Raw genomic sequence first — 16849 nt, forward strand, 5'->3', positions numbered from 1 at the left:
GGCTTCTCCCTCTGCCAGTTCTGCTACACCTACTACTATCTAATGTCAGGAGCACACCAGATTTTTCCTCCCTTATTCAGAAACAAAAGGAATAAAAGGGGCAGACTCATTCTAGAGGCCCCAAAAGCAAGCTTGGACATAGAGCAATGCCCCTGGGCACCAGCACCCTGGCTGTTCTCAAGGAGGCCAAATGCCAACTTCCTGAAAAGAGGACGAACAGAAAGATACTATCTTGAAAATAGCTGTCACACCCTCATTTGTGCCAACTGTAATCTAAAACCAGTTTAATACCCTGGAACCCTACCTAATTCTCATTTATTGGCACTAATTTAGGTAAAACTTGGAGATCATCAGATCTTATGTTCCCAAAGCAATACCAACCACTCATTTCAATTAAACTGTTTATTAAGTACTTGTCATAGACAAAGCACTGTACTAGGCACTTGGGGATAATAAAGATGAATGAGACTTGCTACATTACAGGAATTTACAGTCTAACATGAGAGATCACAAACAAGTATAATACAAGGTAAAGTTTAACAAAAGTAAATCAAATCTAAACATGAAAAAATGAGCATAAGATAATTTTTACAGGAGAAATAAATGTTCATTCAGTGCTTTTATGGTTGCAAAGCACTTCATACATACCCATGTAATTCTCAAAAGCACTATGGTAGGTACTGCCATTTAACAAATAATGAAATGAAAGGCTCACTGAGATTTCATCCTGTTTTTCCTCATTCCAAGTCCAGCACCATTTCCACCACGCCACATTACCCTTTTTACCAAGGATAAGGTTTCAAGAAAGAAATGAACCCTTCGGGTCAAGAATTGGTAATAATTTCAATGGGTAGAAATTAAGGAAGAGGGTTTTCAGATAAGGTAAAACCTTAAAACAGTGCAGAATAAAATTATACAATTGCTTATTCAGGTCAGGGGGACATCATTCACAAAGAGAAGAAGATCATTTCTCCTCGACACACTAGAACCAGTACAAGTTTTAGGCAGGAAAATTGCCTGATCAGATCTGTATATAAGCCATATTATCCGGCATCTTTGCAAAGAATGGTTTGGAGGCCAAGATGTAAGATCTATTTTTGAACCACTAATCTCCCCCACCATTTCTGTTCAAAAAAGATCCTCTGCCATCTCTTTGTCTCCAGTTTGTCCTGTTGGGTAAGTGAGAAGGAAAACCCTAGGCTTTCTTCACTGGGTCAGGCAGCACACACAGCAACCCGTGGATGAATGGCGTAGAAGTGTCAGCCCTCTTCCCAGGCAGATCTGCCTTGCGTGCTCAGACAGGATTCAGAGGCTAGTGCATTTCCAGGGATGCTGGGTAATATAAGAGTGGGAATTAATCAACAAATATTGAGTGGCAGGCAGTGTGTCACGTAGTGGATATGGAGAAAGGCACAAATATCCCACCCTCCAGCTGACATTCCAGATAAAATAGACAGCATATACACACATGTCAACAGTAGCTGAAGAAACCAATAGGATTCACATAAAAGACAATATTTTAGGTAAGTCTTGAACAAAGCTGGGGATCTGAAGAGGCAGATGTGAGCTAGGAGAGTATTCCAGCCCAGGGTAGATAAGTTTTTTGTGTGAGAAGCAAGAAGGTCCTTAGGCCAGTTTGGCTGGACCATCCAAGTGGGGAAAGGGAAGTAAGAGATCATAAGGACTAGGTTATGAATTAAAGCGCTTTAAATGTCAAGAAACAAAAACAGACCCCAAAAAACCCCCACCAAACTACCCTCTCCCCCCCAAAAAAAACCCCACCAGTTTATTTGATCCTAGAGGTTAGCAGAGTTAATGGGAATGAGATGGTCAGAACTGTGCTTTAAGTTTTATGGAGGATATATTAGAGAGCATGGGGACTTGGGTTAAGGAGACCAATTAGGAGAGTCAGAGAAGGGAGCTCCTGAATAGCTGTACAATTCTCACTCTACTCTAAAAGGTTAAAGAATTCTTTTATAGAGATCCAAGATGAAAGACTGTGCTTTTGTTTGCCTGTTATACACCAGAGAAAACACTATAGCTGGGATACTTAAAAACAGGCCACTGGTGGCTCAGATTGGACTTAAGAGGGATTTGTTTCCCAGCAACCCATCAGGCAAAAACTCAATTAGTAAGATTTATAATTCACCTCTGATACAAATCTTCCTGAAACTGACTGGACATGATCCTAGGTTCTCAGACTGTGCCAGGTTCCTTAATGCTGGAAAAGCTGTAGGTCTAGACACGGTAATGGGTCAAACAGTTGTGGTCTAAAACTGGCTACGGCACCTTATGAAACAATCTACTAAAGTGTGGAGGGTGCAGAGGGCAAGACAGGGAGAGATCATTTTTAGGAAGAGCCTACAAAAAGAACTAGAGAGGGGAGAGGAAGGGTAAAGGAGGAAGGAGGAAAAAACGTATACAGACCAAGAACAAGAGTAGGGTCAGGTCTGAGGTGACTTGTCAAATGTCATGTCGAAAAGTAGCAGAGCTGAAAAGCAGCAGACGTTTAAACTGAGCGCTTTTCGATGTACATACATCAAAGAAACACTGGACTTCCTGAATTTCTGAGACACAATTTAGTGCTGACTTTCGGTCCTTTGGGGGTAGACTGAACCAAGTCCTGACCTTGTGGACCTCCTCGTTCCATGGGAGAGGTAAAGGGAAGACAGCCTTGGGAGGGTGGGTCTGGGCAAAGCTCCATGCAAGGCAGGAGCTGAGGAGGGGCAGGGTTCCCTTTCTGGTTGCAGTCTCACAGGACTGTAGGAGCTATGGCTCTTTTTGTGATGCTACTTGAAAATTTCAAGATCGCTTGAGGACATAGCCATTAACAAGCTACTGTTTTTCCCTTTCTCTAGGATGCTCAGGGCAAACATTATGGACGTGGCAGAAAGGAATCACCTTAAATCACAGCAAAATGGAGATAAGTGAATGGAAGCCTCCAAACTTTCTAGTTTACGTTCCCCTCTAACCTCTGAGGATGGGAGGCCTCAGAGATACCAGAGACCTAAGACAATCTCAGAATTTTCGGGGAATCTGAATAGACCACCAGGTTTGATGGAAGTAAGCATCCTGCTCACAGGAAGGACTCATTTCCCCCTCCCCACACTAGCAGGTTGTTAGATTAAAAGTGAGCAAAAGAACTCATTTATGTTAAAGGAGAAACAGGTCCTAGACTAGAGTCATTTGCTGTGGGGTTTCAGGCTGAATACTGCAGCTGGGATTAGAGGGTGCTGTAATTGGAATGGCAGGAACCTCAAGGTGTTTAAATGGAACATAAAAATCTTTTCACCAAAAACTGTAGAAGTCGTTGCTGAATAAACTCAGTATCATCAGAGAAGGTTGGAAGAATAGCCCTAACTTACTTCTCAGGGAGTCAGGAGCCTGTTACTGCACCAGCCGGTAAGTGATATATCTGCCGGCAGTTTCACTGGGTCTTATGATCTTCACCACCTAAAAATCCAAAAAGAAAAAGACCATCTTCATTTGTTGAATATAAAGAAAAAAATAAATAAAAAATACAAACACATTTAGTCTTAAACACAATGTCAGCTTTTCCACAAACTTTGATTCCATCCTTTCCACATAGTAAATGATTCCTCCGTCATATAATCTCAGGCTGGGGTACAGTGGGAAGAGCACTCCATTTGGAGGAGGACCTGGCTTCAAATCCCGGTTCTGCCATTTAGCTTGACCCATGTGACCCTGAGCAAGTCACTCAAACCCTTGAGGCCTGTGATTTATCCATAAAGTGAGAAGGATTCTCTAGCTTTCAGCTCAAACCTACAATTTGAAAAAATTTTCTAACACACTTAATATATGCTGTTCTCTCTCCTTCTCTTAAAAGAGAAAAGAGAAAAAAGCACTAATAAAGAGTGAAACAAGAAAATCCTTCTTAAGGAGGGAGTGCATTCCAAATGTGGGAGACCATTTCCCCTGATAGCCAGAGATTACACATACAGAAACAAACAGATCAGACAGCAGGCACAAGTTGGAGAGGTGGCAAGAAAAGTCAGTCTTGGCAGAGAAGCTGGACAGAGCCAAAGAGGTTTATATGTTATGGTAGAGAGCAGAGAGTCACGGATACCCTTCGAGCAGGGGCTGCGACGCCTTTTAGGAATATCTATTTTGCAGCTACGTGGGTTTGCAACATTGGAAGAATCTTCTGATGAAGTCACAAATCTATGTGTCTGAGAGTGGAGGATGGACTAGAGGGGAGAGACATGGGAGGTAGAGAAGCCAAGGTAGAGACTTCTTCAATAAGCCAGCCAAGAGATGAGGGTCCAAAATAGAACTAAAGGGCTGGCCATGGGCATGGTGAAAGGATGCTGGACATACACATAAGGGGGAAAGGCAAGGGGAAAATGAAGACTGCCAAACTGACAAATTCTAAAGGCTGGAACACTAATGCCATCCACTTGTCCTTGGCCAGCTCTCCTTCCTTACCTGTCCTCGCTTTATTCCAAAATAACGTGCTACTGGATCTCCAGCCTGGATTCTGGGCAGCTGGTTTTCTCGAAGCTTACTGATGAACACAGTGAAGGAAAAAACGAATCTGGGGCCCTAGTAAAGAGCTTGGTCCTTTGGCAGTCTTTGCCACCCCCTCCCCCAACACAAGCCACTTGCCACACCCTTTTCAGGTTTCACCCACCCGCCCAAATAAGCACTTGATTCCTAGGAAGGAAGAGGAGGGCCAGGGAAGCATGAAGGATACTATCGCGCCAACAGCTCCGTGACTTCCTCTTTTGTCATGACAACATGCTCTGGAACCAGCTGTAAAGAAAAACCAGCCAATTATGAGATGAGGAGGAAAATCTGGTGGAACAGCCCCAGCAGTTCCAGAAGGGGACTCTGACTGCAGGGAGATCCATAGCAGTGGGCTCAGCCGGCACTCTCAGGACTGTCTGTCCCAAATGCCTTCTCAACAGTTAGATGTCTAGGGAATCTGATCTCCCACTCAACGAACAAGCTTTTGTTAAGTGTCTACTCTGTGCAGGCACCTGTGGATACAAACACAGGGCCCACCCTGGAGCAGCCATGCAAGCCTATAGTCCCTAGACTTATACCCTTGTAGGCTCCTTGCTTTCTAGGCCGGAAACCCTAATTCCACCACTGTTGCTGCCTGCCCAAGCACACCTGCCTGTCGCCTGTTAAACCAGAATGCCCGCTCACGGCCAACACACTTCTCACTGGCTCTCTGTGGGCTCCCAAGGGATGACCTTCACACAGACTCCTGGCACTTGGCCCCTAGCAAGCACTTGTTAACAAAACTCGTGGCTGTGAGTGGCTCTGGCCGACCCAAGCTTTTCTCCCTGCTCCTTGTGCTGGCTGCGGCCTCCACCAGTCCCCTCCTTACCCTGGCAGCAGTTAATCGCCCCTCCCACTTGCGCCTCACTTTTCCATATTCCACTATTCTTCAAATCAAATCCAAGCTCAACAATGAAAGCTTTTCCTACAACTTTGGCCATACAACTCTCCTCATACTGAACTGCAGAAGCAAAGAAGCGAGTCCTAAACTTTACTTCTAGCTCCTAATCACTGGGCAGCTTGCCTCATTTCTCCCACTGGAGCAGCAGCTGGGGGTAGCCTGGGAGCAGCACGGCCCTAGGCTGAGGTTTTCTAGCCATGAACCCTTGCACAAGCCCCCTTCTCTCTCCCAAAGTCAGAGTTGGATCATCTCTAAGGTCCCTTCCAGCAGAGTCTACAACCATTCAGTCTCTTTTGGAGCACATGCATATCCACTTCCACAGTCTTTCTTTTTTTAAAGTCTTACTTAAAAAAAAAAGATTAAGGGGGAAAAAAACAGAAAAGGAGTACAAACAAAATGAAACTAAACAAAAGACAACACTGTCATGTGCCCAGCAGAACATATGGAAGGATTCAAAATATGTAAAAATTACCATATCAAGAAAATATATATTAGAAGAAATTACATTCATGAGTGTACTTTTCTTTACTTCTTTATAAATTGTTATTTTGTACTCTGCTGTGCACCTTATTCTCCTCACCCAAGTTATAGTTAAGAAAGGATATATCGAAGCATTTATATGTATATATAAATACATACCTACACACACACACCTTTCCTACCCCTGCTAGCTCTTTGCTTTAATTCTGCTCAACTTACTTTGGTATTACTTAAGCTCTCCCCACCTATGAATCCCTCCCTCAACGTCATCCCTCACCCTTTGCTTCCCCATCTGCCCATCTCTCCTCCCTTATTTCTCTACAGATTTTGGAGGGTGCTATACTCTTCACGGTACATATGTAGTATTGCCTATTGAATTCATTCCCAATGTGACTAAGTTTTCAGAACGAGTTCTCCTTCTCTTCCTAATGCCTCGGTGTCTGTTCTTCCTCTGTACCTCATTTATAAAACAAAATTACTATTTTTGCCTTAACTTTGCCTCAGTCTTTCTTTTGAGCTACCCTATTGTTGATGTCAATCTTAAACATGTGGCCTACATTTCCCATGGGGGAAAAAAACCCATCAACATTTGTCCATACTTAAGTTTTTTCAAACTGATCTTTGATATTTACTTCCATATTCTTTTCAAGACAGCTATGTATACAGCTCTTAGGAACACACTGCTTTGGATACACATAAGGAGGCTGGTCCTGCACTTCATTATTCTTTTTTCTCTAATGAGCTCACTTAAAGAGCCGACTTACCTCATGCTCAGTGATATTGATGAGCAGCTCCTGCTGTAGAAATTGTTCTAAGATATACTTGGGCGCCATGTCAACCAGAGACTAAAAAGAAAAGAAACTAACACTGAAGAATCAAATCAGAGAATATTTGGAATAGCACATAGTGCAATTCCTGGTACATAGTTCATGATTAAGAAATTTAAAAGGCCAAAGGGTGGTCAACTACTCTGAAATCTTCACATCCATCATTATGAATATTTCCTTCAAGGAGAAAGTTGGAAGGCGTGTCATTCACATTAGGAAAATGAAAAGATCTTAATGGAGAACTATGGGAGAACAAAGCTGTTTTGTGTATTCAAAGCTTCTCAGGTTCATTAGTCCTACTACCCTTCAAAGGCCAAGCGAACTCTAATGTAATTAGACCAAAACAAAAAGAAAGGACAAGGATAAGGGAAAAAAATTTATAATAGTGCTAACTGTTCTTATTCAAACAAGTTATTTATACTGAAAAGTAGTGAATGGACCAAAGAGCCAGACCATGATTCTGATTATCTCTACTTCCAAGAGAATATGAATTCATGTTAAACTTGGAGAGACAATGTGGCACAGCAGAAAGAGCACTAGTTTCAGAGCCAGAAAACCTGGATTAAAGTCCAGTTCCTGTCACTACTGCCCACTGTCATCATTTGGAAACTCCCTACCCTGTTTCTCAGCACTAAGGCTCAGCAAGCAGGCTGTGCCCTGAGCTTGGCACAATAGCAATCCTTTGCACTCTGGATGATCTCACCTCCTGGCCAAGTGTGTTGTCTGAGGGATGTTCTGTGAGGGACCAATGATCTTACACACTCATAATCCCTGCCAAGTGAGCCAGATTCTGCACCTCTATTCCTGCCAGGCTAACTCCAACTTTTACAAGGCTCAATGACCCTTACCCAAATGAACTGCAAGACTGAACAGCAAGTCTTCCCAAGCTCCTTAAATGGACTATGTGAGGTGATGACAGAGTCACCAAAGGTTCTCAGGGTGGCAGGGCCCTATTTTGCGCAGTCCTACAACAAAGATGAAGACTGCAGGAGCTGAGGGAGACAGCAGTACAGGCCCACTTTACTCCCCAATCACAGCCAAATTACTGTTGTGGTTTTATAAAATGTTCTAACAGCAAGAGGGGAAACAAAAGTAACCCTGCTCATGCATGAAGCAAACAGGAAGTGGTTGAAACGTTCGGGATGTTTCGACCACTTCCTTGTCTGGCCGATCCAGCTCTGGATGACAGGATGGCTTCTTGAGCTGGCTCTGCACTGCACAGGTCCCAAAGAGGGGTCACAAAGACTGGGGATCACAGTGCAAGGAAGTCTTGACCTCCAAAGGCAGGGTGAGGGGAGAGCAGACTTCCCTCCTCCATTGGGCAGATTCTAAGCACCTGCTTGGCAGAAGGTGTCATGCCTTGCTGCACCACGATGAGGGCTCTGGTGATGTTTTCCTCCTGCATCCGCTGGCAGTACATCTTGATGGTCTTTATTCCAACCTTTGGTTCCTCTGGAAGGATAAAACACAAGACTATTTTCAGCTACAACTGTCACTTTCTCTTTGGAGACTCTCACCGTTTTAAAATCTTCATGGCCTCCAAACTCTTGCCTTACTTCTCACTAAACACAAAATTCAGTACTTCAAGAACCCAGTGTATGTGTTCTCTCACATGATGATACAGCTTGCCATTCAAACATCTAGTGGATGGTTTTCTTAACTACTATAACCAAAAATTCATTAGCCAGTGGCCAAATTTTTGTGATATACTACTCTGAACTGATGCAAAAAGTTGTAAATATGGAAACTTTTCAACTTAGTAGGATCAGCTAAATCTCAAGTTTCAGTGGTATAGCCTTTGAGCACCTAAGAGCTCTTTCCTGCAATGGTAGCAAAGCTAATAAAGCATTAATGCCCAGTTTCTAAGACTTTAGCCCTTCCATCTGCTGTACAAGAGAGAACATGAGGCATGAAATCAGGAAGCTGGCAAATCTACACTGCTTTTTTTGTGCTCCAAGGCCTGAGTTTTGGTGAGATGTTTCCCTCTTTGAAATGATGGAGCTACACTTGATCTCTAAGGTCCTTTCCATTCTATGATGACAGTACTGGGAAAAACAAGAGGGAGCCTGACGTGGCAGATTTGAGGAAGACACAGAAATGACTTTCTAAGGGAATAATGAGTATACCCAGATGGGATTTCCAGTTTACATAGAAATTTACATGCACATGGCACAGGAGAAGCTCTGATAAGAAGGAAGAATATTGATAAAACACTAAGATCCCAACTCCAAAAACCATTCCGTCTGGGAGGAGAGTTGGGAGTTTACCTGGAAGCTGCCATACTGGATCAAATATAGCTTTGTCAGAGAATGATCTTTTCTGACAGACCTGCTAAGTGTGGTCACAGGGCACAATTCCATCAATCACAATTCATGCTTCCACAATATACATCAACACTGTACAAAATGTTTTCTTTCCCATAACCCCACGAGGTAGAAAGTACACTATATCAATCCCAAAGCCCTGCCTCCCATAATTTTGGGCCAAGATATATATTTAATTCATTTTACAAGACAATGAATTCTTGTTAGTCAGTCTCTTCTTTACCTGGGAAGAAGACAAACATCTGGTCTGTGGGGTCATCATTGTGGGCCACCAATACAGTAAGATCAGTGCGTCGAGGCCGTCCTTCACTGGGTTTATCCCCAAACTGGGCTTTGAACTCTTCCAAAGTCTGATCTAATTCATCCTGGGTCACCAAGTAGCCCCGATCATGACACAGCTGTGAAAGAGCCAAATAATCAGTCAGAAAAGATTTCAAGGGAACATTCTGTCCATCTAGCATGGGGGATAGAAACCTACCTTTTTTGTCTATAAATGCACAAATCTTACTCATGGCCTCCCATTCAGTAACTCTCACCAACTATCTTGAATTTCTCTCATGTCTAACCTGAATCCCTCTTGTGTACTTACCACCTCTTTACCCTGAACAACTTTGTTATCAGAGACATATATGATGAGCAATAGGCCAGCCCTATCCCAACTTCCTCCAAGGTCACTGTTTTCTGTTATTCCAAATCTTCTGTTTCTATATAGAGAATTACAATACTGATTTTTCATACTATACATATATATTTTTCATACTATACCTCTATACCCCAGGCTCTAAAGGCAAGTTAAATTTGTTCTTCCATCCAGACAATTCCAATAGATTTGGGATAAAAAGAGCCATCTTCATCTTATCTGACTTTTTAAAATAGCTTTTTATTTTCAAAATATATGCAAAGATAGTTTTCAACAGTCACCCTTGCAAACCTTGTGCTCCATATCTTTTTTACCTCTCTTCCTCCCATCCCCTCCCCTAGACAGCAAGTAAACCAATATATGTTAAACACGGGCAGTTTCTTCTATACATATTTCCACATTTATTATGCTATACAAGAAAAATCAGATCAAAAAGGGAAAAAAAATGAGGAAGAAAACAAAAAAGGTGAAAATGCCATGTTGTGACCCACATTCAATTCCCATAGTCTTCTTTCTGGATGCAGATGGCTCTATCACAAATCTATTAGAAGTCTCATCTTACTTCAACAATCTCTCTCCCTCTAAAATTTCTAATTTTCTTGTTTGGCAAAATGAGAAAAATAATAATAGTTCAAATTTATATAGTGCTTTAAGTTTTGCAAAGCACTTTACATATACTCATTTGATCTTTACAATAACCCTAATGAACATAAACAGATTCAGAGAGGTCAAGTGATTTGGCAACATACCTAGCATGCACCTGAGGCAGGTTTTGATCACAGTCAAATAACTCCTAAGTGGAGGAGAAATATAGTAGGACTTGATCACAGTCAAGTCCTACTATATTTCTCCTCCACTTAGGAGTTATTTCTTGTCATTCCTCCATAAAGAATGGAGGAAGGGAGGGTAAAGAAGCAGTTCAGCAAATCAACTTACATTTAAAATGAGTATAGGTAATAGCTACTGGATCCTTATCCCAAAAAGATATTAAAGAATGAGGAAAAGGACAGATATGTACAAAAATATTTGCAATAGTTCTCTCTGTGGTAGCAAAAAATGGAAAACTGAGAAGATACCAATCAAGTGGAAAATGGCTAATAGTAAATAAATGTGATAGAATATTACTGTGCTGTAAGAAATGATGAAGAGCATGGTTTCAGGAAAAAAGTAAGAACAATTTATATAATAACATTGTAAAGATAATTAACTTTGAAAGATTAGGAACTCTGATCATAATTTCAAAAGACTCACAATGCTATCTACTCCTAAATGACAGACTCAAATCAAAGTAAAATATTTCCTTTTCTTTCTTATACATGGCTATCTTGGAAATGTTTTGCACCATTATATGTAAGAAGGTGGGTTTGTCTGGCTTTTTGGTCTTCTCAATGGATAGGGGAAAAGAGAATTTGGAGCTTAAAATAAAATACAATTAAAAAAAAAAAAACAGTATAGGTAATGTTCTGGATCCATAGTCTTCCTTCTCTGCAAAGAAAGGCAACAAGTGTTTTCTCACTTTTTCTGCCAGGATAAGTCTGCTCAATATAATCGCACAGCCTTCAGTTCTGCCTTGGACTATTCCATTTACACTGTTGTGATCATTGGATATCTTTCCTAACTTGGCCTATTTTCCTCTGCCTCACTTCCTAAGTGTTCCTATGTGTTATGGGCCAGGACTCTGAACTTGAAACAAAGGATTCTTACAAGGTACTAAGTCAGTGGAATTGACAGAGACAATAGTTATCTAACTGGTTCAGTAGGATTGATTTAATCCTACAAGGAGATGTTATGGGCCAGAACTTGAAAGAAGGTACTAAGTGGAATTGAGGTTAAATCTATTTTAGCACTGATTTAATCTTACAACAAATAATGGTTTCCTGGTGATATAATGATTGGTTTATACTCTGTATAGCATATAAGCTAGAAGTCTCAGCCAAGGAGATTCGGAGATTCAGAGACAAGCTGAGAGAAGGCTGGAGGCTGAAGGCTGGAGCACAAACCCTTGGACTCAGATTCATCCCATCTCACATCACTTTGGTGGCAGGCTCTCCTCCTTTGCTCCTCCACTGAAACCAAGACTCCAGAAGGCCCCCAGAAAATGATTACTAAACTGAAAAGAAGGCTGCTCCAGAGATCCCAAGAAAACCTCAACAGAGAATATTTTAGAGAGAACATTACACCAGACTTCTCTGAATTTTTCATGGTTCTTGTTTTTTACAGCACACTAATATTCTTTATTATATTTGCTTGACTTATCCAAGAGCACTTAATATGTTTCCAATTATTTAAATCTGACTTTATTGTGTGGAAAATTTTTTTGTAATTTTGCTCATATAATTCCTGACTTTCTTTTGATAGATAAGATTCCCAAATATTTTATGCTATCGACAGTTATTTTGAATGGAATTTCTCTTTGTATCTCTTGCTGTTGGATTTTGTTGGTGATGTATGAAAATGCTGAGGATTTATGTGGATTTATTTTGTATCCTGCAACTTTGCTAAAGTTATGAATTATTTCTAATAGCTTTTTAGCTATTAGAGAATCTCTGGGGTTCTCCAAGTATACCATCATATCATCTGCAAAGAGTGATAGTTTGGTTTCCTCTTTACCTACTCTAATTCCTTTAATCTCTTTAGACTGTTATTGCCGAGGCTAGTGTTTCTAATACAATATTGAATAATAATGGTGATAGTGGGCAACCTTGTTTCACTCCTGATCTTACTGGGAAAGGTTCCAATTTTTCCCCATTGCATATGATGCTTACTGACAGTTTTAAATATATGCTCCTGACTATTTTAAGAAAAAGTCCAAAAAAAAAAAAAAAAAAAAAAAAAAAAAAAAAAAAAAAAAAGAAAAAGTCCATTTATTCCTATCCTCTCAAGAGTTTTTATTAGGAATGGATGTTGGATTTTATCAAACAACACACTAATATTCACAACACTCATGTATCACAATCTTAAGCCATTTCCACTTGTGGGAATCTTTAGCTCCTAGTTCTTTGCCTTAAAAAGCTGCTATATTGGTGTTTATGGGGGTCTTTCTGTCTTTGGTAGTCAAGATGATAAGGGAATTAACACATATAAGAACTTATCTCCTAATGGATAAATGACCAAAAGACATGTACAGTTTTCGAAGAAAAACTGCATGATGATCAACTTTGAGTTAGCTCTCCTCAGTAATGTAAAGATCCAAGACAACTTCAAAAGATTCATAATAGAAAATGCTATCTACACCTAGAGAAAGAACTATGGAATCTGAATGAAAATTCAAGGTTACTATTTTCACTTTTGTTGTTTTTTTCTTTGTCATGGTTTTTCTCTTTTTTTTTTTCCTGATTCTTCTACAACATGACTAATGTGTTTATGTGATTGTACATGTATAACCTATATCAGAACTCAAAATCTTATAAAAGATAAAAATCAATGTTGAAAACTTTTTAAAAAAATGTTAACCATTTGAAAGAAAGCTCTACTTGGAAAGACTTATATGACCCGATATCAAGAGAAGTGAGCTTAGAACAAAGAGAACATTGTACCCAATTATCAATAAAATTATGTGATAATAAACAGGGATGATCTTGTTTCTTTTCAACAATGTGGTGATTCAAGACAATTCCAATAGATTTGGGATAGAAAGAGCCATCTACATCCAGATAGAGGACTATGGGAAATGAACATGGATCAAAGTATAGTATTTTCACCTTTTTGTTTGTTTACAAAGTTTTTCTTTCTCATGGTTTTTTCCCTTTTGATCTGATTTTTTCTTGCACAGTACAATCAATATGGAAAAATGTTAGGAGAACTGTGTTTAATCTATATCAAACATCAAATTAATTGCTGTCTTGGAGAAGGAAAATAATTTGAAATACAAGGTTTTACAAGGTTAATGCTGAAAATTATCTTTGCAATGTAGTTGCAATAAAATACTATTTTATAAAATAAAAAAATTCTATTAAAAATATTATCCCCCAAATTCAAAATAGATGGGAATAAGCAATGTTTTGAGAGGGGATGCAAAAAGATAAGTACACAATTTGCTGTCGATGGAGCTACACATTAATCCAAGCATTCTGAAAAGAAATTTGGAATTATGCCTAAAAAAGTGACTAACAATACATTGCCTGTGAGGCAAGCAAACAAGCCTAATTAATGCAGCAAAGTTACCATAATGGAGAAATAGTAAGAGATAGCACTCATGCAAGGTGAGTCAAACTTTTACCACTAACTTTCTTCAAACCTCAAAGGACATAGTCCAGGATCTAATGGGGAAAACAAACAAGCTATACATAGAATGAAAAGGAAATAACTGAGAGGGAAGGCACTAGAACTAAGAAGTGTTGAGAAAGCCTTCTTATAGAATATGGGATTTAAGTTGGGCCTTACAGAAGACAACTCCCCAACTACCACATACATGGTAGACAAACAGCAAGACATTCAACATAAAGAAACAAACAAACAAACAAAAAAAATCATATGCCAGCCATTTCAAACTACCACGACCTCCCTTGCTTTGGAGACAGCTTATGAACCTGTATCCAAAAGCTTTTGAAACACCCTCAGATATTTCCTATTAGAATTCCTGATTCCAGGAGAAAGCACTCTGGAGAAAGGGTTCACCTTCCTTGTCATCATCAATACCAACTGCTAACCAATTGCTATTATTTAGCAGGTAAGCCCAAGAGCCCTGGGAGTAGCAGTACTCCTCTAGGTCACGGGTCCTAGCCCAGCCATTATCCTGAGAAAAACTCCTGTGGAGATGCGGCCTACTAATTGCGGAAGACCAGAAAAGAATGCCCTTTGTCTTTAGTACTATCTCACACTATATCAGTGTGAGAAACTGATATGATTTTAGCAGCAGAAACATGATACCCTATGATACCCTAATTCCTACTTTATCACTGTGCTTTAAGGAGCATGGGATTTTCCACTTGACTTGCAGCTGAAACCTTCTCTGGGTTCTCTTGCCCTTTATACCTGAGTTGCTACAAGGGCAGGGAGACTTTTCTCTCTGCACCCCAAACAAGAAGCACAGGATTCTGCACACAGAAGACACTTAATACATGCTCTTTAAAATATCAAAGTGCTTGCTTTGGCAGTACATATACTAAAAGTGGAACATACAGACATTAGTACAGCCCCTGCCTGAGGATGGCAAGCAAATTCAAGAAGCATTCCTAGTTTTAGAAAGCCGCTGCCCAGATAGCCATTCAGGAAAAGGAATATGCAGTCCAGCCGGTTTTTGTCAATTTTATACCAAGAAATTAAGTTGTTTTGTTTTTCTTTCTTAAAAAAAGTAAGGAAATAAGAGTGAGTCACATCAAAATAGCCTAGCAGCACATTTTGTAGTAACAAGGGCTGGAAATGGTGTAAATACCCACGGACTGGAGAGGAGCTGAATTGGAGCATGAGCATAAAGGAATAACATTGGACTTTAAGAAACGATATACCCCCCAGTTCAGAGAAACCTACCAGAGTTCTCGACCGACTTAATGACAGCCCTGGATTGTCAGGACTGGGAGGGAGAAGTTGTCAACCCACTGACCTTCCCCCACGAGCATCCAGGTAAGACCTCTCCATCCTGCGCCCATCTTCCCTCTCCCCTCCCACAACTCCCCACGCACCTCCCTTCTTCTCTCCTTTTCTCCCCTCCCAAGACCCGCCACGCGCCACCTTGCTCTCCCTTCTCCCCTCCCACAATCCCCCACGCGCTCCCTACTCTCCCCTTCTCTCCCCCATCCCTCACGTGCTCCCCGCCGTCTCTTACAACCCCCGCTTTCTGCCTTACCTACCCTCTGTCTTCACGCGTCCCCTCCCTTCCTCTACCTCTCTCAGGAACAAGGGAGACTATTCTCGTACCTGCATGATGGTCTTGCGGATCTTCCATAGCCGATAGGTCTCCTCTTCGTCGTCCATGTCGCCTTCTCGTCAGGCCGCAGACGCCACTAAACGCTCCCGAGCTTTCTGGTACCGCGAGTCCCTCAGCTAGGACCCTGAAGAGGTAAATGCGCCTGCGCGAGGCCCAACGTCGAAGCGAGTGCGTCTGCGCGAGCCCCTACAACAAGGCCGCTTCAAGCCTGGGTGGAGGTGTCTTTGAGAGTGCCTGAGCGTAAGAGAGCAGGCAGCGCGACAGACGAGCCGACAGTGTGCTCGGAAGTCTGCGGTTAGTTTTATTTAAGGCTCCAGGTAAAATTCCGCTTCCGGGAAGGTCTCGCGTGTCTTTAGGCGCAAGGATGTCTGGGAGTTGTAGTCTTGCAAATTGTTAGTCCTCTCAAGTCCTGGGGTCCTGGATTATCAGGACTAGGAGGGAGAGGTGTCAACCACTCTTAGGTTTCTTGTATGTGCTCATTGTCAGGAGAGACACAGAATTTAGACAAGCTTTTGTCTAAACAAGAAGTTGTGGAGATCCATATCATCTGTCTCATTTTATTGAGGAGTAAATAGGTCCATGGAAGAGGACAGAGTTATTTAGTTACCCAGTAATTTAGGAGGCTAGCCTGGATTCCATAATTCAGCACTTTTCCAATGCTGAGAATGTGCCATATCAGTTTATTCCAAATGGTCGATCTGTCTGCCCACTGATCTTGGTATCCAGGGAATCACGTTATCTTAGACCTGACAGGGCTTTCATCAAAGGTTGTCTAGTCCAACCCATATCAGAACAGGAATCCCATTTGCAACAACCTTGCAGCTCATCTGGTTAATTTGCATCTAACAAAAGACAGGGACCATTTTGGAAGCTTGAGTTTTAAGTCATCTGTTCAGAACTAGAAAAGATCTTATAGCGCATGAACCAAACCTCTCATTCTGCAGAGGAAGAATAGAAGCACAGAGAAGTTAAGTGAATTAAAAAATGAGTTGTTCAAAGGCACATGGGTAGAATGTTGGAACTAGGATTTCAATTTAGAGTTTATGAATCCTGTTACATCACTCTTGGCTCTATACACTCCAGACCAAAAGGGCTTATTTGTAAGGGGCCAAGAAACACAGATTAAGCGGCTTCAACAGAAAAAGATAACTAGACACTCAAATTAACATCAAACTCTCCACTTCAGAGATTTTGTAACCCAGTCTTTAACAGTTCCCCAGACCCTGATCCTAGCAAGACTGGGAATCCTTCTCTTTGTTACTAGAGGTCCTTTTCCAAAACAAG

At 41.1% G+C, this 16849-nt stretch overlaps 1 protein-coding gene and 1 non-coding gene across 2 annotated transcripts; one reads left to right on the forward strand and one right to left on the reverse strand.

Moving 5' to 3' along the window:
* Positions 1-387: 387 nt before the first annotated feature.
* POLR2E (RNA polymerase II, I and III subunit E) lies at positions 388-16109 on the reverse strand. Its single transcript, XM_051972154.1, has 8 exons — positions 15556-16109; positions 9283-9457; positions 8072-8187; positions 6673-6753; positions 4715-4773; positions 4447-4525; positions 3366-3453; positions 388-1332 (listed from the first exon to the last, which is right to left on the reverse strand). Exons 1-7 carry the CDS (start codon positions 15610-15612, stop codon positions 3388-3390), a joined length of 633 nt encoding a protein of 210 aa, XP_051828114.1. The 5' UTR covers positions 15613-16109; the 3' UTR covers positions 388-1332; positions 3366-3387.
* LOC127546063 (U6 spliceosomal RNA) lies at positions 14780-14882 on the forward strand. Its single transcript, XR_007949926.1, has one exon. It is a non-coding gene; the product is annotated as a U6 spliceosomal RNA (small nuclear RNA).
* Positions 16110-16849: the final 740 nt, after the last annotated feature.

The sequence above is a fragment of the Antechinus flavipes genome, chromosome 1, assembly GCF_016432865.1.
Source record: "Antechinus flavipes isolate AdamAnt ecotype Samford, QLD, Australia chromosome 1, AdamAnt_v2, whole genome shotgun sequence".
Taxonomy (NCBI): Eukaryota; Metazoa; Chordata; class Mammalia; order Dasyuromorphia; family Dasyuridae; genus Antechinus; species Antechinus flavipes.